The sequence below is a fragment of the Erythrolamprus reginae genome, chromosome Z (genome assembly GCF_031021105.1).
Source record: "Erythrolamprus reginae isolate rEryReg1 chromosome Z, rEryReg1.hap1, whole genome shotgun sequence".
Classification (NCBI taxonomy): Eukaryota; Metazoa; Chordata; class Lepidosauria; order Squamata; family Dipsadidae; genus Erythrolamprus; species Erythrolamprus reginae.
Window position 1 is genome coordinate 10,607,618 of NC_091963.1, and position 24,722 is coordinate 10,632,339.

The following is a 24,722-nucleotide window of genomic DNA, read 5'->3' on the forward strand; positions in this document are numbered from 1 at the left end:
CATTCCCTAGTGCCCTGTTAGCTTTATAGCAGCATATAAATTGCAGTAAACAAATACATAATCGTATATCAAACTGACTGCTCACTTGGAAGGATAAACAAATTCAGGTGTCTTTTACTTACTTTTTCCATCTTTCTCTCTCTCTCTTTAGAAAATAATAGTAATAATAATAATAACAACAACAACAACAAAAACAACAATATGACAAATCCAATATATTAAAAGACATCTAAAAACCCATTATTAAAACCATGCAGCACAATCATACCATACATAAACAATATAAACCCACGGGTATCTTAGGCGTGCCATAGGTTCACCATCACTGGCATAGGTGATTTCATAGCAATAGCACTTAGACTTATACACTGCTTCATAAGGATTTCCAACCTTCTCTAAACGGTTTACAAAATCAGCATATTGCCTCTTCAACTATCTGAGTTCTTGTTTAACTAACTTTCGGAGGGACGGAAGGCTGAATCAACCTTGAGCCAGTCAGAATCGAACTCCTGGCAATGAGCAGAGTTGGCCTGCAAATACTGCATCGTACCCACTACACCGCCACCATCACAATAGTTATGGCTGTTAAAATAATTTACTTTACTATTGCTCTTTAGGTTTAGGTTGCTGCACTTCCCATTTGTTCATGGTTTCTTCTCCTTTTGCTGATTGCAGGAGCTGGTGGGAAGCAACCCTCCGCAAAGGAACTGGAAAGGAATTGCAATTGCTCTACTTGTGATTCTGGTTATCTGCTCCTTGATCGTCACTTCTGTTATCTTGCTGACACCAGGTATTTACATACTCTTTAGTCTTTGTTGCTGCTGTTGTTCTAATTTCAGAATCTTCCCAAAGGCATTTTGAAAAGGTAGGGAGAGGCCTGATTACATTCCATTGGACTAAGACAGGGGTAGGCAAAGTTGGCTCTTCTATGACATGTGGACTTCAGCTCCCAGAATTCCTGAGCTAGCATGACTGACTCAGGAATTCTGGGAGTTGAAGTCCATAAGTCATAGAGTGTTCTGTCGGGCTCTCTGGTAGAATCCTCCCAAAAATTCACAGGTACAAATTTCAGACACACACACGTTTGAAAATTCAAAACAATGTTCTTTATAATGAAAATTCACTTAAACCAAGCCCTCTTTTGGTATAGCAAAGAGCACTCGTCTCCAAACAAACTGGTAATTTATACAAGTCCCTTATCAGTTCTGTGATACTTAGCTTGCAGCTCTGAGGCAATTCACAGTTGTTCTTCTTTCACAAAGTGAATCACATGCTCTGGTTTAGTTTCAAAGCGGGGAAAAATCAGCACACAAAAGGTCAAAGTCAGTAAAGCAGTCACGAAACACAACGATCAGATAATCCTCCACAATGGCCAAACCCACAGGCTGCTCTTTATAGCAGCCTCACTAATTACCACAGCCCCACCCAACCACAGGTGGCCTCATTTTCTTTGATAATAATCTCTCAGTTGTTGTTGCCTATGCATCACTCTCCGCATGCGTGGCTGTATCATTAACTCTTGTTCTGAATCCAAGGAGGAGCTAGATAATTCATCTCCTTCTGAGCTGTCTGCCACACTCTCCTCCTCCCTGTCACTCATGTCTTCTTGGTCAGAGGAGCCTTCATCAGCAGATTCCACCGGGGACAAAACAGGCCTGCAGCATGTGGATGTCTCCCCCACATCCACAGTCCTTGGGGCAGGAGCAGGGGCAGAGCTAACCACAACATAGAGGAGCCAACTTTGCCTAATCCTTGGCTAGGAGTTCAATCCTATGATGAGAATCTCCAAGTCCTGTTCTTTTGAGTCCAGTTAATCTCCAAGAAAAGGTTGGATTTGGGTTTCCTTTTTAAAAAAATAATTCAAGAATATACTGTATTTTTCGGAGTATAAGATGCTTCAAAGTATTTTCCTCCCCCAACTTTTGGGGAGGAAAACAAGAAAAAAAATGCCTCTGGCCCCCCAGCAAATAGTGCAGATGATATACACTGTTTGCTGTGTATTTCTCTGCATGTGTGTCTGACCCACAAAACTAGCAAATTATAGGAAAAATATACATTATGGCAATATATTAACGGCAGAAATTTTTCTTAAATGTAGTCACAATAACTCCTCCCAATTATTTAAATAGATCTACTCCAAACATGACTAAGTCAGGGCCTAACTCAGTTGCCTTATCTTAATGCTACAACAGGACACTGTTACATTTCAGACTATACTTGTGCAGATGCTGTTAAAATTGATGTGGCTTTCTGGAAGCATGTGTTATTCTCTGCTATAGAGCGTGCGGGCCATCATGCCCCATTTTATTTATTTATTTATTTAATTGGATTTGTATGGTGCCCCTCTCCGAGGACTCGGGGCGGCTCACAGCATATATATAAAACAGAATAATAATGTAATCCAATTAATACTACAATTTAAAAACAATTAAAAGAAAAAAATTAACCAAACAATTAACTTATTAACCAAACATTCAGCAATCATACTGAAGGCATTCAGTGGTCACGGGAAGATCTAAAAGTCCCAAGCCTGGCGGCAAAGATGAGTTTCTAAGCTCTTTCGGAAGGCAAGGAGGGAGGGGGCAGTGCGAATCTCTGGCGGGAGTTGATTCCAGAGGGCCAGGGCTCCCACAGACAAGGCTCTACCCCTAGGTCCCACCAACCAACATTGTTTAGTCGATGGGACCTGGAGAAAGCCAACTCTGCGGGACCTCACCAGTCGCTGGGATTCGTGCGGCAGAAGGCGGTCTTGGAGATAATCTGGTCCTGTGCCATGTAGGGCTTTATAGGTCATAACCAACACTTTGAAAACTAATCGGTAGCCAATGCAGTCCATGGAGTGATGGTGAGATATGGGCATTTCTTGGAAGGCCCAAGACTGCTCGCGCGGCTGCATTTTGGACAAGTTGAAGTTTCTGAACACTCTTCAAAGGTAGCCCCATATAGACAGCATTGCAGTAGTCGAGCCTCAAAGTGATAAGGGCATGAGTGACTGTCAGCCGCAACAGCCTCCTGAAGCCCTCTGCCAGGGAAAACTGGGCCCATTTTCCACTGCATGCGCCCTCCCGAGCTCCATTGTCGCTGGCAGAGGGCTATCAAAAGAAAGTAAAAACAAAAGAAAAGGAGAAATGTTTCCCCTTTTGCATTTGAGCATGCAGAAAAGAAGAAAGAGAAAGAGGAAAGAAAAAGAAGGGAAGATGGGAAGAGAGAAGAGAAAATAGGGAAAGAGAGGAAGGAAAAGGAAAGGAGAAGGAAGAGAGAAGGAAAAAGAAGGGAAGGAAGGAAGGAAGGAAGGAAGGAAGGAAGGAAGGAAGGAAGGAAGGAAGGAAGGAAGGAAGGAAGGAAGGAAGGAAGACACTGAGGGAAGGTCTCAGATAAGTCCTGCCTTAGCACTTGGTCACCACAGGTGCCCTGACAAGAGTGGTGTCCACGCCCACCATGACCCATCCTAGCCATGCCCAACCTGGCCTTTTGAGGTCAAACACAATCTGATGTGGCCTTCAATGAAAATGAGTTTCACACCTTACCCTAAATGATTCACTTATAGGTCACCCCTCAATCTGAAGGACAATATTAGAAGTAGTACTCAACCCTAAATGCACTCCCATTTGCACTTGGGAGTTCATTGACATTAATGGGGCCACTTCCAAATCAAAATGTTTGAAAACCCAAGTTCTTGTATCAAATGATTAAAGGAGTGTTGTGCCTCTGGGCATCTTTTCCATTGTTTATACTTTTACTTGTTATGCAGGCCACACACATCCCTATTTAAAGATGCCATAAACAGTTTCCTTTGAGCCAATTAATGGAGGGGAAAAATGGCTTTTCACTTCAGTAATCCCAAAATACTCCAGCCGCTTAAGATTCAGCCATGAAGCCTGCTACATTTCATCAATAGATACACAAACTTCCATTTGTACTACATGGTAACGGTTTAGTTCCAAGAGCCATTGCAACACGCCAGTCAAAGGGAAGGGAAGGACTATTTCATAATTAAAGCAGGACATCACAGCAAGAATGAAAAGGCTGTGCAAAATAAATCACAGCGTTGCAAAGGTTTGGGAGGTTCTTTGCACCTATGCAAAGGAAGCCAGAGGAGTTACAAATGGGCTATGTCCAAGAAAGCATGACAACAGGGCACCAAGAGAATTTTGTACACCTGTCACATGAGGCAGAACCATCTACACTAATCCCTTGGCTCATTGGCCACAGTCGACTGGGCAAGGAATGAATGAATTATTAACCGGTATATAGGAACCTGTAGAATTTTTTTTCAGATGATTTACTACCTCATTAAATCATGTCATAGGTTTATTTTTTATTTTTTTTATTTACTTACTTACTTACTTACTTACTTACTTACTTACTTACTTACTTACTTATTTTCTCCAATACACAATACACATTTATTTATTTATTTTCTCCAATACACAATACACATTGAAGAGAATAGACATTGTCTCACAAGTAATATGAGTGCGACATGGTGCGACAATGAATGGTGCGACATTCTCACAAGGAATGTGAGTGCGACATGGTGTGACAATGGTGCCCACACATGTCTGCCCAACATGTGGCAGAACATTTCATGCCTGTATAGGTCTTACCTGCAGACACATCATGTAGAGCCTACAACCCAATAGATGTCAAAGTCCTCTTCAAACATGATGGATGAACATCATCACTCTCACTGGCTGCGAGATTAGTGAAATTTTCCATGGAAGACACACATAACATCTAATCTGATCTATTGCTGGCTCTTTCTTCAGTATGTATTTACATTGGGCTTACATAACGCTTAGAGTGAGTTTAAGCATACAGTAAATAGAAGTCGGGGTGGCGCAGCAGGTAGAGTGCTGTACTGCAGGCCACTGAAGCTGACCTTACATCTGAAGGTCAGCGGTTCAAATCTCATCACCGCTCAAGGTTGACTCAGCCTTCCATCCTTCTGAGGTGGGTAAAATGAGGACATGGATTGTGGGGGCAATAGGCTGGCTCTGTTAAAAAGTGCTATTGCTAACATGTTGTAAGCCGCCCTGAGTCTAAGGAGAAGGGCGGCATAAAAATCAATCAATCAATCAATCAATCAATCAATCAATCAATCAAATAAATAAATAAATAAACTAACTAACTAACTAACTAACTAACTAACTAACTAACTAACTAACTAACTAACATCGCCTTCATCTCCTACAACAATTTCAAGAACTCCGCATTTCCTTATCTGCAAACACAGGTATCCTTACTTAGTGGCCACAGTTGAGACCCACAGTTCCATTGCTAAGCAATACTATCACTAAGGGAAACATCATGAGAACATGACACTTAATGTCCTGATTAAGATTATTAACAAAGACCTCATATGACTGCAACGTTTGATGTTATTGCCAACTTCTTCAATGACTCTGCTTGTCAAAAACTAATTGTGAAGCTGACAAATGCTGTTCAGGGTCCATAAGACCCTTACATGGTCATAAATGCCCACAGGCTGTGAAGCAACCAAATGTCAATATACAGTATGACCCCTATATGACTATGGCAGTCATAAATACAAAGACAAATCATAATGTTTCTTCATCAATATGGTTGTAACTTTGGTCATTAAAGGAGGCAGTCTTTAAGCAAGGTCTACCTATACTGGAGCTCCAATATAGGAGTGTGCATACACTGGAATATTTAGGTGAGTGGTTCTCAACCTGGGGGTTGGGACCTCTTTGGGAGTCGAACGACCGTTTCACAGGGGTCTCCTAAGATCAGAGGAAATGACAAATTTCCCCTGGTGTTAGGAACTAAAGCTTCTATTCTGGCACCTTGGAACATATTTTTACAACCAGGCATTTACAGTGGAGGTGTCTGTCTGACCTTCCTGCCAATCAGCTTAAAGCTCTATGGGAGAATTGGCACTAGACTTATGGTTGGGGGTCACCACAACATGAGGAACTGTATTAAGGGGTTGCAGGTTGAGAACCACTGATTTAGGTAAATGTATCGGTACTTATTGGAATGTATGTCCAAGTACTGCCTCTATGTTGGTTGAGGCAGGCAGGATTCCCTTGGGTCCCATTTGTTGGGGGTCAAGGGAAAGGGAGGGTCTTGCCTTCTCTTTCTGCTCAAGATCCCCATGGACAATTGGTGGCCACAGTGTGACACAGAGTGCTGGACTCGATGGGCTTTGGCCCAATTCAGCATGGCTCTTCTTATGTTCCTATGTAGGTGGTTCACTCTCAGTGGTATTGTTAGCCTACCAGGTAAACCAGACAAGAAATCAACTCCACGGGAAGGCTAAAATTGAGATTGCCTATAAACCCAAACCTTGCAAATCTGATTGTGCATTCTGCTTCTTATAGTTCAATCAATCAGGGAAGAGTCTCTTCTGAAGGACACCTGGACATTCTGGGCTTTAAAAATACAATGTGCTGCAATTCTTGTGAGCAATCCCCAGTCCATAGAGAGGGGCAGCATACAAATCCAATTAAAAATTATTAAATTAAATTAAATTAAATTAAATTAAATTAAATTAAATTAAATTAAATTAAATTAAATTAAATTAAATTAAATTAAATTAAATTAAATTAAATTAAATTAAATTAAATTAAATTAAATTAAATTAAATTAAATTAAATTAAATTAAATTAAATTAAATTAAATTAAATTAAATTAAATTAAATTAAATTAAATTAAATTAAATTAAATTAAATTAAATTCTATCTGAGTGACTGAAAAACTATGAGACTAGACTTTCAATCCTGGGCCTAGAAAGTTTAGAACTAAGATGCCTTAAACAAGATCTAAGTATTGCCCACAAGATCATATGCTGCAATGTCCTGCCTGTTGGCGACTACTTCAGCTTCAACCACAACAACACAAGAGCACACAACAGATTTAAACTTAATATTAACCGCTCCAAACTTGACTGTAAAAAATATGACTTTAGTAACCGAGTTGTTGAAGCGTGGAACTCATTACCGGACTCTATAGTGTCATCCCCAAACTCCCAACACTTTACCCTTGGATTATCTACGGTTGACCTATCCAGATTCCTAAGAGGTCAGTAAGGGGCGAGTACAAGTGCACTAGAGTGCCTTCTGTCCTCTGTCCTATTGCTCTCCTATATCTCCTATACCTTTCTTTTATCCCTATATCTCTTCTTCTATTCTTTCATTTATATGTTCTATTACTATATCTTCTTTTCTATTATTTCATAGATATATTTTACTATGAGTATCTCCTCTATAACCTTCATCATGTATTTTACTATGTGTATATAGATATATACCCACTAAAACCCTCATTATGTAGTGGACAAAATAAATAAATAAAATAAATAAATAAATAAAACTGTTGATTTTATTTTTACAGTTTCACAGATGCTCCTTATTCTGCCCTATTTTCACTCCATTGTCTCACAAGGAATGTTGTAAACTTGTCTTGTGTTGGATTGGCTGTAAAACACTTTCACTGACATTAGTTGAGCCTTTTATTATTGTGCTAATAAGTGCTATCCTGGCTGTACTTCATACATTCCAAGTTGCAAATGGAAAAGATCTCTCCTAATTAGATCAACAGTAATGCAATAAAGACTTCTAAGAAATCCCTTGCACAGTGCTATTAGCCATCCCATGCTAATTCAGAAGCAAAATGGATAACTTGTCTCATTTGTTGAATGGACAGGTAAATTGCAAATTAATCATAATGGATATTTTTTCCCCCTCTTGATTTACAGTCGAAGATAATAGTCAGTCTCAGAAGAAGAAAATTACAGTGGAAGATCTATTCAGCGAAGATTTCAAAATTCATGACCCAGAGGCTAAATGGATAAGTGGTAAGTCTTGCAATCATGTATAAAAATAACTTCCTACACCATTTGTTGCAAGAACTTCTCTTGCCTGGAGTGTTTCATTGAGCAACATTTTAGAAAGAGATTCTGTATGAGTCAAACTCTTTTATCCAGTGATGCCACACCTGGCCACATCTTCGCAATATTCTGAAGCACAAGGATCCCTTTGGGCTTTATAAATAAGAGGTCACTAAGAGCTGAAGTGGAAAACATTTTAATTTAAATCTTTTTTTAAAGAAAAAATAAGTTATGCCTCCATTTTAAAAAAAAGGGGGGGGAGGAAGAAAAGTATTCCAGAGTAATATATTGAAAATGAAATATTCCACGGATTAATAGATGCTAAACATCGGCATAGTGAAACTAAGAAGTATAAAAGCTTTTTATCCAGGCTTAACTGCAAAATGACGAAGCAAATAAAAAGGCTTTAATCTTGTGTCAAAAAAAGTATTGTAATTGTTGTGATTCCATCCGAGGCCCCTCAGGGAACGGCTGATCTTCTGTCGGTTTCCTGCTCAGAGGGGGAGGATGAGGAACAGGAGGTGCAGGCAGACGAGGAGGAGGAATCCCAGGCTGAGGAAGAGGGGGAACAGCCAGAGGCCCCCGAGAGGGAGCTCTCCCCAGCAAGCAGCCTGGATTCCTTAGAGAAAAATGCACAAGCGATAATCGATCTGCGACAGAGAAGAGCAACACAAAGAAGGGACCAATTGGCTAGGTACTTTCAGCACTAAAGAGGCAACAGCTGGGTTTGGGTGTGGTGCTCTCTGGAAAGGCTAAAAGGCAGACCCACCCTTCCTGGCTTGTGGAGTATTATCTTTGGGAGTCCTGGGACCTGGCTGTGATCTTTGGCGTCTTGGAATTCTGGTTTGTGACTTTGAATACTGAAACCTTGGGGGGGAAAGGTGGGGGTCTTATGCTCTACAGTGGTGGGTGTGCCAGCAAGAAGTCTGCTGTATTGTCTGGACATCAGGACTCTGCTGTAAAGTCTCCTAGCCTGCCTGTTGGGAAGAATAGGTTTTTCTCTGTGTTTATTTTTCAAGCTATAAAGTACTTTTGCTTTTACCAGCGTGTCTGGCTGTTTTTTCCAGTTGGTGTTGAGGTCTGGGGGAACCCTGACAGAACAGTAATCAGGGTATGTCTCAGAGGAATGCATACCTAAGTAAGGGTATTAGCAGTGCAAAGCAATTTCTTTTTCCATATGGCGAAAAGAACTTTGCAAGTAAAGGTAGACAGAAGCTGCTTATGATTTGTTGATGGAGCTGCTTTGGGCTTGAGCTACTGGATCGGTAATTGTGAAGATAAGACAAGAAAAGTATCCAGAATTTCTCATAAGAAGGACAGGAGAGCAAAAAAAAATGACACAGGTTTGAGAGACAGATTTTGGAATGAGAGAAAAGAACTTTACGAGTAAGGGTACAAAAGCTGAGAGAGACACATAGAAACATAGAAACATACAAGATTGACAGCAGAAAAAGACCTCTAGTCTGCCCTTATACTATTTTCAAAAGCAACATGAGAAAATATTACTTTACTGAAAGAGTAGTAGATGCTTGGAACAAACTTCCAGCAGACGTGGTAGATAAATCCACAGTAACTGAATTTAAACATGCCTGGGATAAACATATATCCATCCTAAGATAAAATACAGAAAATAGTATAAGGGCAGACTAGATGGACCATGAGGTCTTTTTCTGCCGTCAGTCTTCTATGTTTCTATGTTTCTATTTTTCTTTCCATCATTCTCCATTACAGTCCATGCTTGTCAGGACTGACCCAGAAGCAGATGAATTTTTCTTAGAGAATTAGGGGTGTTGTCACTGGTCTTAATCATGTAAAAGTGAATAGAGGTAGATTTGAGGTTCTGGGACAGAGAGAATTAGAGCCACTTTAGTATTGTGGTAAAGGTGATAGCCTAGAAACCTTGAGGCTCAGAGGTAGAAAGCTGAGGTGGCACAGCAGGTAGAGTGCAGTACTGCAGGCCACTAAAGCTGACAGCTAGATCTGCAGGTCAGCGGTTCAAATCTCATCACCGGCTCAAGGTTGACTCAGCCTTCCATCCTTCCGAGGTGGGTAAAATGAGGACCCGGATAGTGGGGGCAATAGGCTGGCTCTGTTAAAAAAGGCTATTGCTAACATGTTGTAAGCCGCCCTGAGTCTAAGGAGAAGGGCGGCATAAAAAAATAAATCAAACAAACAAACAAACAAATAAATAAATACATTTGGCGATCTTGGACTGGTCATTCTCTCTGAGCCCAACTCACCTCAAAGGTGGTTGTTGTGGGGGGGAAATTGGAGGTGCCATATTATGTACGTTCGTCATCTTCGGTTTCTTATAAAGTAATAAAGGCAGGATAAGAATCCAATAAATATAAAGGCAGGATAAAAATCGAATTAATATATGAATTAAAGGTTTGGATCCTCCGGCACACAAGGCTGCCAGAAATAGAAAGAAATTCCCACATACAAGCTGGATCAAGATTCTGGTAAGACTGGAATTGACAGAACACCTATGAAGACATTATGCTTTGATTATGAACACCTATGAAGACATTATGTTTAACATTTTTTTTGTTCAGCACTACTATATTGGACAGCTCCCTATCAATTGAAGCCTTTGGGTCCTACTGTTTGCAAGAAGAGTGGGAAATTGGAGCCCCATAGCAATGGAAACTAAAATTGCAAATACAGTTCCTGGCTTTTACTTTTACAAAGGAAAATATCTTTATAAGCTATAAACCGAAACCCAAGAGACCATGGATAAATGTGCGGTTCTATCTATTCTTTCTGTCACCTTGGGTTTTGTCTCAAATGATTCCTTTTCATTAAGCTCTGCTAGAGGTAAAGAGGTTGCCCAGGGTCCAATATAATGTCTGTTTTTTATTCTTGTTTTTGGCTGAAAAGAATCGAGCTGTGTGTCTCATTAACAGGTTGAAAAGACTGAAGGTTGATCTAGCACTGAAAAAGATCTATAGTGAGCTGTCATTGGGTGAGCTGTTACATAAATGTCAGACAGCTTTGGAGCTGAATGGCTTAGCCTTTTGCTGCTGCTTTCTATTAGGATATGTCCAATTCTCGGTTACTTTTGGTACAAAAGCTCAGAAAGATCTCTGTTGTATAACTTAGCATTCTTTCCAGTCTGTGAGTCCTAAATTACAGAGTTGGGCATCTTGCCGAAAGAAATAACTTAAATGCCACCATGTTCATCTGATGTCATCCGAACAATTCTGTAGCCTTAATTAAGACTTGCGTAACCCCCGTGGGGTTGACAAATGTGGTTATTATACTCATTTTACAGCTGGGTAAACAACAAAACAAAATGATGATTTTTAAGGTCATCAGCAAAGCAATGTAGAGTTGGGAATACAATATGGCACACTATTTTGAGAGTGTGTAACAGCTCGCCCAATGACAGCTCACTATAGATCTTTTTCAGTGCTAAATCAACCTGCAGTCTTTTCAACCTGTTAATGAGACACACAGCTCAATTCCTTTCAGCCAAAAGCTGGAATAATAGAACCACCCTGAGTCTCTGGAGAAGGATGGCCTAGAAATTGTAATAATAATAATAATAATGATGATGATGATGTGGTACCTCATGATACGAACTTAATTGGTTCCAGGAGGAGGTTCGTAAGGTGAAAAGTTCGTAAGATGAATCAACGTAAAAGCAAATAATGCGTGCAAATCCTTCAGGAAAATCCCAAACTTTAGAAGGGAGGTTAACAGAGTGCAGGGAGGAGCAGCTAAAGGGGGTGGGTGGAAGAAGCAAGGCTAGGCTAAAGGGTGAGTGGAAAGGAAGAAAGGCAAGGGGGGCGCCCCTCCCTCTTCTTTCTTCAAAAGACACCCTTTCAGTGCCTGTGCAAGCACGTTGTTCTCCTAGTTATTTAAATGGAGTCTTTTCCCCCTCCAAACCGCCCCTCCCTTTTCTTTCTTAAAAAGACACTCTTTCAGTGCTTGCAAACATGCTGTTCTCCTAGTTATTTAAATGGAGTCTTTTCCCCCTCCAAGCCACCCCTCCCTTTTCTTTCTTCAAAAGACACTCTTTCAGTGCTTGCAAACACGCTGTTCTCCTAGTTATTTAAATGGAGTCTTTCCCCCTCCAAGCCACCCCTCCCTTTTCTTTCTTAAAAAGACACCCTTTCAGTGCTTGCAAACACGCTGTTCTCCTAGTTATTTAAATGGAGTCTTTCCCCCTCCAAGCCACCCCTCCCTTTTCTTTCTTAAAAAGACACCCTTTCAGTGCTTGCAAACACGCTGTTCTCCTAGTTATTTAAATGGAGTCTTTTCCCCCTCCAAGCCGCCCCTCCCTTTTCTTTCTTAAAAAGACACTCTCGGTTCCCCTATAGAGGAGGAAATGCACAAGGAAATCCCATAGGTGGGGGAGCTACAGGATTAGCCGGAGTAGCCCCAGAGAATGCCACTCAGGTTGAAGGAATTGGCTTGGCAGGCACTGGATGGACTGCGTGACGGGGACCTGGCTTAGAGCAGACCCCCCCTGAGCCTATGGTTACAATGAATATTGGGGGTCATCAGACTACATTTTTGGTGGATATGGGGGCTGGTCGGTCAGTGGTGAATAAGCAGATTGCCCCTCCCGGACCCCATGAAGTACAAGTTCAGGGGGTGTCTGGACGGGTAGTCGGGAGGCAAATTTTGAACCCAGTCACCTGTGAATTTAATGGTTCTGAGCTCAGACATGAGTTTGTGTATATTCCGGAATGCCCTGTGCCATTGCTGGGCAGGGATTTATTGAATAAATTAGGAGCCACTATTTCGTTTAATGAGGGAAGGCAATCTTTAACGCTTAGTCATCGCCCTGAGACAATGTGGAGATTGATGGTGACTAAGGAAGTGGAGCAGGCGGTGTCAGAAAAGTGCCTGGTCTGTGGGCTGAAGATAACCCCCCCGGCTTTGCCTCGCATCACCCCCCCCATTATAGTGGAAGTGAAACCGCTTGCCACTCCTGTGAACATTAGGCAGCGCCCTTGTTCTAGGGAAGCAATAGCAGCAATTTATGATTGTATCCAAAAGTATTTAAAAGCTGGAATTTTGGTCCCTATTTAATCCCCATGGAATACCCCGATTTTGCCAATACGGAAACCAGATGGATCTTATAGGCCTGTGCAGGATTTGAGGGTGGTAAATAGTATGACAGTTACCATTCACCCGGCAGTGCCCAACCCCTATACACTGTTGAGTTTGATTCCACCAAGGGCAAAGTGGTTTTCTGTGATAGATTTGAAGGATGCATTTTTTACGATCCCAATACATCCAATTAGCCAGCCGCTGTTTGCTTTTGAATGGGAGAATCCAGAGATGGGGGCTAAGAGGCAGTATGCATGGACTCGTTTACCTCAAGGTTTTAAAAATTCACCGACGTTGTTTGGGACAGCTTTGGCTAAGGATTTGGTATATTATGTACCTAGACAGCAAGGGGATACAATATTGCAATATGTAGATGATGTTTTGGTTACAGGACAATCAGAGGAATCATGTTGGGACAACACTAATGCTTTACTTGTATTGTTGTTGGAGTGTGGTTATAGGGTGTTTCGGAAAAAGGCACAATTTGTACGGAATCCCATTTGAGGTGGCCGGACGCTCTACCATTGGCTCTTTATCCCATAAGGAGTGCTCCAAGAAGGCAGCACCGACTTTCACCTTATGAGCTGATGTTTGGGCGCCCTCCAACACTTCAGAGGAGAGATCTGGCTGGATGGCCTGAATTGGGACATAAGGGGGGAGTATGGAGAATGGAAGTGGTACGGGAATTGGAGAAACATGTAAAAAAAAAAAAAAACTCCGAAATTATGTATTGGAACAATCCCCCCCCAAGACTTGTAACTAAGTGCCATACTTTTCAGCCAGGGGATAGGGTGTGGGTGAAACATTGGAAACAGGAACCATCAGAAGGGAGATGGAAGGGTCCGTATGTCGTAATTATGACATCTCCCCTTGCTATTAAGATAGCCGAGTCCAAATTTTGGATATATTGGACTCGAGTGACGAAAGCAGCAGATGAGGAATGGAGCGTGCAGCCAACTGCTCATCCAATGAAATTGAAATTTTGCTTTGGGTATATTAATTGCTACACGCTTTGCTTTTAGCATATGTGTTGTGTACAAATATAACTGGGCTATCGAGAAAAGGCTGCGTGTTAAAGGGAGACCACTCTGCAGGGACCTTACCGGCAATAGGTCTGCATCGCACAGTGGTGAAGACAAAGCCCCCCCCTGCTAAACCACACCGGAAGCTGGTTTTCAACGCACGGGAGAGGCTGGGATGAAGGGGTCAAGGGGTTTTGGGGTACTTATGTTAATCTTGCTTTTATGCTTTGCTGATGCTAATCATGTATGTATTCATAACTGTGTGTGTGCTTATACTGGAGGTCTGGCGGGGAAGATCTATAAAGGGTGTAAATATATAATATCTTTTAGGAGAGTCTTTGGAAACATTGTACAGATAGAGGTTGATCGTTCTATTCCCTCAGGAACTACGTTTGCCTTTGGCATAAATGGGCTAGGAAGGGATCCTATTACCTATCTCTCAGTTAAAATGTGGAAGGTGGTTGCAGGGGAAGTGCGAACCTTGGGGTGGTCTGTTTATGATTCCCTTAGGAAACTGGAAAAACCCCTGCCTCTCAGTGACACAGCCATAAATTTGTTTGTTGAAATGGCTGAGAAAGTAGCAAAGACACTGACTGTTAGGAATTGTTTTGTGTGTGGAGGGACGAATATGGGGGAACAATGGCCATGGGAGGCCTTGGAGGCAGAGCCCCTTGTTTTTAATAATCTGTCTGTTACTGGCAACATAACTAAAAGGGAAAGAGTGACAGGAACCATGTGGACTTTAACCACTAACTTAGTGGGTAGAAATTGATTTACGAGAATGGGTAGTGTGAATGTTGGACACTTGCTTTGTTTGGGATTTTGGGATTTAGCTTATGAAAAGTGGATTTCCCCGGGAAATGCTACTAAACCTGTGAAATTTGATACTACTAATCTTAAATACCTTGGGTCTGTAGGTCAGGGAGAAGAATGGGTAGCTCCTCAGAATATGTATTGGATATGTGGCAAGATAGCCTATGAAGCCCTACCTAGTAATTGGTCTGGCTCCTGTGTGCTAGGCTGGATTAAACCTTCATTTTTCTTATTGCCGATAGCGACTCGCCAAATGTTAGGTGTCCCCCTGTATGAACCCATTGGCCCACGCGATAGAAGACGGCGAGATATAGAGAACACGGACAGCCAGGATAATACCTTTTCTGGGTTCCCATGTAAGACCTTGGCTGCATATGAGGAAAGTGAGGTTTGGAGTTCAGAAAGGATTGTGTGTACATATGGGAAGGCTACGTGGGCGGAAGATGGGTCCTGGGGATACCGGACACCGGTTTATATGTTAAATAGGATCATTAGGCTACAGGCAGTCCTTGACTTGTCTGGAAGGAGGATAGATTTTGCTTTGAATTATCTATCGGAAACCTCTACCAAGCTTCGGACTGCTGTGTATCAAAATAGATTGGCATTGGATTACCTCCTGGCGAAGGAGGGAGGAGTTTGTGGGAAGTTTAATCTTTCCAATTGCTGCTTACAGATAGATGATACTGGAAAGGTGATTAAGCAGCTCACTAAGGAGATACGACAGTTGACCCATAATCCGGACCAGGTATGGAAGGGCATTAATTTAAAAGGTATGTTCGGTACTTGGTTTCCTAAGTTGCCTGGATTACAGGCAATAGTGGCATTTATTGGGTTGATTGCTGCGGGCTGTGTACTTTTACCTTGTATCTTACCTTTCTTCATTAAGACTATATTCAATAGCTTATCATTGCTGGCTGAGCGTGAAGCTACTGTTCAGGTGATGGCTATGTGGGAATTTGCTAAAGATCGTAATGAAGCTGTATATGCTGCATTGGATGCGGAAACTGAGTATGCGACTCTCCTTGCTGAGGAAGAAGAGTCGCAAAGGGGGGAATAAAGTAAATGGGTGAACCAAAGTTAACTTGGATGAAGGCCCAAGGCTTTGGTTCAGGTCACTATAACCTTGGCTATTATTGCTTTCTGTATAATCAGCAGCTGCAGCTACGATAAGGAAGTAGGGAAATGTGTAGGGGGACTTGCATACTGGAAATGTGTTATTTGTTATTGTGTGGGTATAAAGATCCTCTTTTTATGTTAGGAGAAACAGGATGTTCCCATGTGCACATGCCAACTGATGATATATATCGAAAACTGTTATTTTCCACAAACTGTTATAACCATATATGGCAACTTATGCTCCCCCAAGCTACTGTGTATTCCAAGGGTATATAAGAAAGATTCTGACACCCATTCGGGGTTCAGGCCATTTATTTTGTTATCTTGTGCCTGAACCTGCGCAATAAACCTTTCCTTCATCTAAAGTGCTGGCTTCTGTCTCGTCAATTCTACAACATTTCAGTGCTTGCAAACACGCTGTTCTCCTAGTTATTTAAATGGAGTCTTTTCCCCCTCCAAGCCGCCCCTCCCTTTTCTTTCTTAAAAAGACACTCTTTCAGTGCTTGCAAACACGCTGTTCTCCTAGTTATTTAAATGGAGTCTTTTCCCCCTCCAAGCCGCCCCTCCCTTTTCTTTCTTCAAAAGACACTCTTTCAGTGCTTGCAAACATGCTGTTCTCCTAGTTATTTAAATGGAGTCTTTTCCCCCTCCAAGCCGCCCCTCCCTTTTCTTTCTTAAAAAGACACTCTTTCAGTGCTTGCAAACACGCTGTTCTCCTAGTTATTTAAATGGAGTCTTTTCCCCCTCCAAGCCGCCCCTCCCTTTTCTTTCTTCAAAAGACACTCTTTCAGTGCTTGCAAACACGCTGTTCTCCTAGTTATTTAAATGGAGTCTTTTCCCCCTCCAAACCGCCCCTCCCTTTTCTTTCTTAAAAAGACACTCTTTCAGTGCTTGCAAACACGCTGTTCTCCTAGTTATTTAAATGGAGTCTTTTCCCCCTCCAAGCCACCCCTCCCTTTTCTTTCTTAAAAAGACACTCTTTCAGTGCTTGCAAACACGCTGTTCTCCTAGTTATTTAAATGGAGTCTTTTCCCCCTCCAAGCCACCCCTCCCTTTTCTTTCTTAAAAAGACACCCTTTCAGTGCTTGCAAACACGCTGTTCTCCTAGTTATTTAAATGGAGTCTTTTCCCCCTCCAAGCCACCCCTCCCTTTTCTTTTTTCAAAAAAGGGGGGAAAAAAGAAACCCCTTCATCCCAGCAGCAGCGGCTTGGGTTCGTAAGGTGAAAATAGTTTGGAAGAAGAGGCAAAAAAGTCTTAAACACCCGGTGCGTATCTTGAAAAGTTCGTTAGAAGAGGCGTTCGTAAGATGAGGTACCACTGTAATAATAATTTTTAAAAAACCACTTTCATCTTTATTAATTTTGGTTTGGTCTTGGATTCCATTACATGATAATGTGGTTAATGGAAAATCAGTACTAGAATCTATTAAAATGAGCATAAAATGAATTGATGAATTGAACATAAATTGCATAGGCGCAATTACTGTGCTTTTCCTCACTTGTGAGTGGCTGTAAACATGGGCAAGGTGGCAAGTTTGCAAACTGACATTTGTTGGTGTGTCACGCATACATGCAGGGGTTGTAGGGGTTCTTATGGTGTTTTCCCCACAGTACTTAAGATAATTTTTCTTGCATTTCTTTATGTAACAGAGCCTTGCTGCATTTTTTTTAAACAATAAAATCGCTGAAGCTTTATTGTGTTTAGAGGTGTGGGCAGGACATAAGTGATTTGTGGATTACTCCCTACGGTACTTTATCACCTTTATAAAATGCCTTGATGCTTCCAACATTTCAGCACCAACAATAATAAAGACTTCACCTGAATCAAAATGACAGCTAGTTTTTCATTGTGTACCTCATTCAACAATAAAGCATGGGTTGTGGTGTGTGGGTTGCTGTCAGTTTCCAAGCTTTGGAAGTTGTTGTTGTTGTTGTTGTTGTTGTTATTATTATTATTATTATTATTATTATTATTATTATTCTTTATTAGAGTTGTATGCCGCCCTTCTCCGAGGACTTGGAGCAGCTCACAACAAGAAAAAAAATAGTATAAATCCAATATTTAAAAAACAGTTTAAAACCCTTAACATAAAAACAATCATGCATCTCATGTAAACCATACATAAAGTGGAAACGGCCCAGGGGAATCAATTTTCCCATGCCTGACGGCAGAGGTGGGTTTTGAGGAGTTTGCGAAAGGCAAGGAGAGTGGGGGCAGTCCTAATCTCCGGAAGGAGTTGATTCCAAAGAGTCGAGGCCGCCACAGAAAAGGCTCTTCCCCTGGGTCCCGCCAGATGACATTGTTTCGTCGATGGGACCCAGAGAAGGCCAACTCTGTGGGACCTCACCGGTTGTTGGGATTCGTGCGGCAGAAGTGAAGAATACTAATCAGTTATCAACTTAACCCTTCTTTCCTTCCTTTCCTTTCTCCCTTCCACCCTCCCTCCCTTCACTCTTTCTCTTTATATTTCTCCTTCCTCCCTCTTACTTTTCTCTCTTTATGTCCCTCCCTTCCTCCCTTCTTTCTTCACTATTTCTTTATATTTCTCCTTCTCTCTTTATGTTCCTCCCTCCCTCCCTCCATTCTTTCTTCATTCTTTTTCTATATTTTCCCTTCCTTCCTCTCTCTTTTCTCTCGTTATCTTTCTCCCTCCCTCCGTTTCATTACATAGCATCTCATCTTTGATTCATCCAATCCTTATTTACTTTCATAATAAGGCTACGTCAGTTGGTATATTTTTTAAAAAAAACCTGTGTTACATTGCATGGAACTTTTTTTAAAAGGTCTAGGTCAGATTAAATTTGCCCATTTGTGTGTGTGTGAGAGAGAGATTTTTGCAGATGGCATTTTCTTCTCATTCAGCTGATGGTTCTTAGGTCTGGAAAGTTGACTTTCCTATCAGGCAAAGCACTGTTTACCCACACATTATGTCCTCCCGTCTGACCCAATTTTTGCTCATTAGTGTACCAGAAACTATGGTGGAGAAAAGCTTGTGTTATCAAGGTCTGCAAGGCAATTTCTCTATAAGACAAATATGAATAAATCATGTCCCATTTTTCCAGGGAGGAAAAGGGAAATTGCCTTGGAAATAACTAGCAAAAAAATTAAGACTTGGAGGCAAAAACTGAATGAGAGAAATGCCTTCTAAACTGAAAGAGACCCATTAATTAAGTCTCTGCTCTCTTCACCAACATTAAAGGCAAGTTGTTGTTGTTGTTTTAATGTCTTCTTATCAATAAGAAGAAACAGAATATGGGTTAGCTGTAAAATGCTGAAGACCCACCTTTGTCGCCAGGCGTGGGGATAATTATCACCTTCTCCCCCTTTTTTATTATGTTTTCGGCCTTACTATATGATAGATTAGGCTGAATGTGTATGATTGTATAGTTAGGGATTTTACTATGTTATTAATGTTTTTTTAATTGATTTAACTTTTCTACTATTGGATTTGTAATGTTGTGATTCAGTCTGAGGCTCCTCAGGGAACGGCTGGAACTCTGCCGGCTCCATGCTCAGAGGGGGAGGGGGAGGAACAGGAGGAGGAGGAGGACCAGGCAGACCGGGAAGAGGAATGTCAGGACGAGGAGGAGGGAGAACAGCCTGAGACCCCCGGGGGGGAGCTCTCCCCAGCGAGTAGCCTGGAATCATTAGATGAGAACTCACAAGCCATCATAGATATGAGGCAGAGAAGGGCAGCACAACGAAGGGGACAATTAGCCAGGTATTTCCATCCCTAATAGGCAACAGCTGGGTTTGGGTGTGGTTCTCCTCAGAAAGGTTGAAAAGGCAGGCCTGCCCTTCCTGTATTGTGGAGAGTTATCTTTTGGGAGTCCTGTGACCTTGCTTCGATCCTTGGCGTCTCTGATTCTGGCTTGTGGCCTCGAAGGCTGAAAACTTGGGGGAGGCGTGGGTTTTATTATCTACAGTGGTGTGTGTGCCAGCAAGAAGCCTGTTGTATTGTCTGGCCGTCGTGACTCTTCTGTGAAGCTTCATAGCATTCCAGTTTGTAAGAACAGTTTTTGTTCTCTGTGTTTGTTTTCAAAGATATAAAGTGACTTTGCTTTTTTCAGTGTGTCTGGCTACTCTTTTTAGTTGGTGTTGGCATCTGGGGGAACCCAGACAGAACATGTAATGTATTGTATCACTGTTATGTTGTGAGCCGCCCCAAGTCTTTGGAAAGGGGCAGCATACAAATCTAATAAACTATAACTATAAACTATAAAATAGCCTGGGGTGTGAGGTTAAAAGGTGACCTTTTCTCAGCATCTTGGAGGACTTGAGCTGCTTGAGGTCACTTGGTCTGTGTCGGTTTGTTAAATCCTTTGTTGGAATAACAACTACCGTTCGGAGAGGGTGCTCCAGCTGGTTTCTCGACCAAATGCTGTCCAAAGTTCCTTGGGTAGTCATTATGACTTCGCTCTACTTGATGTGGTACATCAGTAAGGTGCAACGCCATCTGCTTCCTCCAGAACTCTAGCCAATCCTGAAAATATGTACTCAGAGGTCTGTTCACAGTTTCCTCTCCATAGGAGTGACAGCTGCTAGATGGAAAAATAGGCATCGTATGAGATACAATAGTCTTGCAGTCTTCCTGCACAAAGAAGGCAGCAAGAGCTCTTTTAGAAGTTGGTTAAAACGAATTAACCTTTTCCTGGCTCTGTAAGAGTCTCAGGTAGGTTGATTTGGAATTTTATTTGTGATCTCAGAGCCTCGGTGGCACAGTGGTTAGAGTGCGGTACTGCAGGCTGCTTCTGCCAGTCACCGGCTGCCAGCAGTTTGGCAGATCGAATCTTAGTAGGCTCAAGGTTGACCCAGCCTTCCATTTTTCTGAGGTGGGTAAAATGAGGACCCAGATTGTTGGGGGGCAATTTGCTGATTCTGTAAACCGCTTTGAAGCACTGTGAAGCGGTATATAAGTCTAAGTGCTATTGTTATTGTAAAAATTGGATTAAAACCAGGGGTAGGCTACTGCCCAGATTGGGGTGTGATGCAGTGGGTTAGCATAAATGGAGCTCCACCCTAGAGCACCAAATTTGCACTGAAAGATGTTGAAAGAAAATGCAGGGCATCCTGCATAAACCACGCACACAGTGTGGTAGTAAAAGTTTTGGTAGCCCATCACTGATTAAAACCCTCTAGGATAAGGCTTCAGATGGATGCTCCTTTTAAATCACTTTTGTTTGAGCATAGTAGTCAGTTTTCAAAGGTCAGGTAACTGACGGAGGAGGATTTAGAGCAAAGTTAAGTCAGCCAGCTGCGGAATTACTAGTTGCAAATGGCATGTACTGACTAAGACAAAAAATGAGGAAGGAGAGGAAAGAGTAAAATTCTGCTACTATTTCTTTGAACTCCTGTTGAATGTAATCATGATTCATACCTGAAAATTGCTTTCTTCACCCATCATTGAAGATTATTATGTTTCAACGTCAGGGTTGATGGTGTGAAATGTACAAGAAGTCCTTGATGCTTAACAACCGTTGAAAGTTATGACAGATGCTTACCTACAACCTATTCTCAAAGTTACAATGGACACACACACACACACACACACACACTCCTATAGTCATATGAACACGGTTGGACTCTTAGCAGCTGGCTCAACCTTTATAGCCTGTATAATGTGATGTGATTTTGTGCCGTGATTTGCCATTTTGCAGTGTTTGTTTGACTGGCAAAAAACAAACAAGCCCTACTCATTGGTAAAAATTGATTTGTTTAATGATTACAGTATCCTCTTAATGACACTACAAAAAAAAAGTTTTTTAAAAAATTGGATCCAGTTACGGGATGCATGGACTTACAACTATAATTCTGGGATCAATTACATTTTAAGCCAAGGAACTACAGGATGTTACATTTAATCTGCCATTCTTGATGTTGTAAATTACCCAGAGTCTCTTAGATAGGGTGGATGGTATAGAAATTTTATAACAAATTCAGAAAATTTATATGCTCTCCATATTCTCATTGCCATTGATAACATATGCATGCAAAAATCAATATTGCTTCGTGTTTTAGAACTATAACATAGCATTTTGTGCCAATTCAGTAAAACCACAATGGTACTATTAAAAAATTAATTTAAAATATTGAAGAATATGGAAATTCAGAAGTAGCTACTTTTTCACAGATGCATTCCACTTACATAGCTAGACTCAAGACTCACTTATGTCGCCAGGTCTGGGGCAATTAGATCAATTAAATGTGATGTATGGTTGTGATTGAATTGGTTGATTGATTTTAATATACTGGGTTTTTAGTTTTTAGTTTTTAACTATTAGATATGTTTTGTACGCATTGGTTTGTATTGTATCCTGTGAGTTGCCCCGAGTCTTCAGGAAAGGGCGGCATACAAATATTATTATTATTATTATTATTATTATTATTATTATTATTATCATCATTATCAATAATAATAATAATGAGATGAGAGAATCATAATTATCCCTGCTTTCAAATTAAGATTTCTCTCTCTCTCTCTCTCTCTCTCTCTCTCTCTCTTCCTCTCTCTCTCTCTCTCTAGTATAAGTAGAGATATTGTTTTGTGTTGAAACTGGAAAGATGGATCCCACACTAAAGAAATTACCTTTAGGAGATACAGTAAATCATTGTTCAAGTAAAAGGAACTTTGCTCTACTTCCACTCCCAAATTATACTTTTCCATCAAAATTCTTTGGATGTTGTTCTCAAGTATAGTTTTGTTCCAAAATCTTGAGTATTTTCTGTTATCCTGGATGTTTGGAACTTCAAGAATGTTGTGACCCTTGTAGGCATTGATCTCTGAAGAAAAAATGTGGAGAAACTGAGAGCTAAGCTAACAAGCCTTAAAAGCAAATCTCTTGGTTTGCAAGTAGGCATGTATGTCACCCACTCCTTTATTCTTAGCTTTAAAAGAATTTTCATTGTCTTTGGGTTCATTATTTTTCACATCTGCTTCCTTTGGAAGGGCTTAGCAATCTTGTCTGTCCCCTTTCCAATTTATTTCCTATGCTGTCCTATGTTTTTTGCAGGTAATCATGAAAAGCCCTCCATTCTTGGACATTCTTTCTTTCTGAAAATCGAAATCCAAAAAAATAAAAATAAAACTCTATATTTGTTCATTTAAAGCTACGATTTCTGTCTGATCCTTTGTGTTCTCGCAAGAAATAGAATAGCATTCTAATAGGATGCTAATGGATCCTATTTCATTTCCCTTTACTTTCTTTCTTTCGGTCTTTTTGAATTGGGCGGGGAAAAAATCCTCACATTTTTATGTAAAAGCTAATTAGGCACTCAGTAAGAGATAAATATTGTTAATGAAAAGCTCCTTTGTGATAAATTTATCTGTTTCAAGCACCCATCGTAATTACATTCAAACTAATCTGAGCAGGTTATTATCATAATGTTTGCAGAACTGACATAGTATTCGGAATATCTTCTCCCACCCCACCAAAAAAAAAATGTAAATACCATTAAGAAAGAGAAAGGGAAAGATTTAAAAATCTGGGGAGGTTACACAAATGAAATTTTGGGGGGAGGGTGGCAGGAAGGGGCAACTAAAATAAGGGAATCAAAAGCCCCATCTGCCAAGAATTGGAATCTAAAGAACAATTGGGATCTTCAACCACAACAACACAAGAGCCCACAACAGATTCAAGCTTAATATTAACCACTCCAAACTTGATTGTAAAAAATACGACTTTAGTAATCGAGTTGTCGAAGCGTGGAATTCACTACCGGACTCTGTAGTATCATCCCCTAACCCCCAATACTTTACCCTTCGACTATCTACGGTTGACCTCACCAAGTTCTTAAGAGGTCAGTAAGGGGCATACATAAGTGCACCAGAGTGCCTACCGTCCCCTGTCCTATTGTCTCTCCTATATCTCCTATATCTTCTCTTCTATCCCTATATCTTTTCCTGCTATTCTCTCATAGTTATATTTCACTCCTTTATTTTCTCCCCTATTCCTCCTTCAATACATTCTACCTGATTATATCCTCTATAACCCTCATTGTGTATTATTGTGTATTGGACAAAACAAACAAATAAAATAAATAAATAAAAACAAAATGTGAAGAAAGATTTATGCTCTGATTCAAGTGGGCAAATATCTGATTGACTGGACAAGTCCTTGAGCTACAGTCATTCATATAAACACCGTTTGAAGCAGGGGTGGGCTACTGCCTGGATGGGGGGGGAACACAGTGGGGTAGCAGAAATAGAGCTCCACCCCAGAGCACCCAATTTGCACTGAAAGATGTTGAAAGAAAATGCATAAGCCACGCCCACAGTGTGGTAGTAAAAATTTTGGTAGCTCTTCACTAGTTTGAAGCTACAGAGTACTGAAAAATAGTGACTTACGACTTGGCGGGGTTGCCGCCAATGCCACTACTGGTGCACTGCATGCAACATCTTTGGGTCTCTGGCATGCGCACACATGTCCCAGTGAGATTTTGCTTCTGTGCATGCGCATGTGTGAGGGGGATGCACATATGACCACGTGAGATTTCAGTGACTTTTTTGCATGCACAGAAGCAAAAAATCCCACCAAAATCTCATCCCTTCACAAAAGTTTGATTCCTGTGCATGCGCAGAAGCAGAATCTCATTGAGATGCACATATGCGCACATGCCAGAGACCCGAAGCTGTGCGCACAGCTCCTGTTTTACTATGGGTGAGGCGGCGGCATCCATACTGGTAGGAACCCTATACTACTTACAACCAAATAATAATAATAATAATAATAATAATAATAATAATAATAATAATAATAATAATAATATCAGCAGCAGCAGCAGAAACAACAACAATAATCATCATCATCATCATCATCATCATCTCCTGGGAGAAAACTGGGTCTCCACCATC

The 24,722-nt window shown here is 41.0% G+C and overlaps 1 protein-coding gene across 3 annotated transcripts in view; it reads left to right on the forward strand.

Moving 5' to 3' along the window:
- Positions 1-24,722, forward strand: part of DPP6 (dipeptidyl peptidase like 6) — a 571,062-nt gene that overhangs the window by 396,494 nt on the left and 149,846 nt on the right. For all 3 annotated transcript variants that reach the window (XM_070728861.1, XM_070728858.1, XM_070728859.1), the window contains exons 2-3: positions 676-790; positions 7,724-7,822. In XM_070728861.1, the coding sequence (XP_070584962.1) occupies positions 676-790; positions 7,724-7,822 (214 nt within the window). The remainder of the gene's footprint in view (positions 1-675; positions 791-7,723; positions 7,823-24,722) is intronic.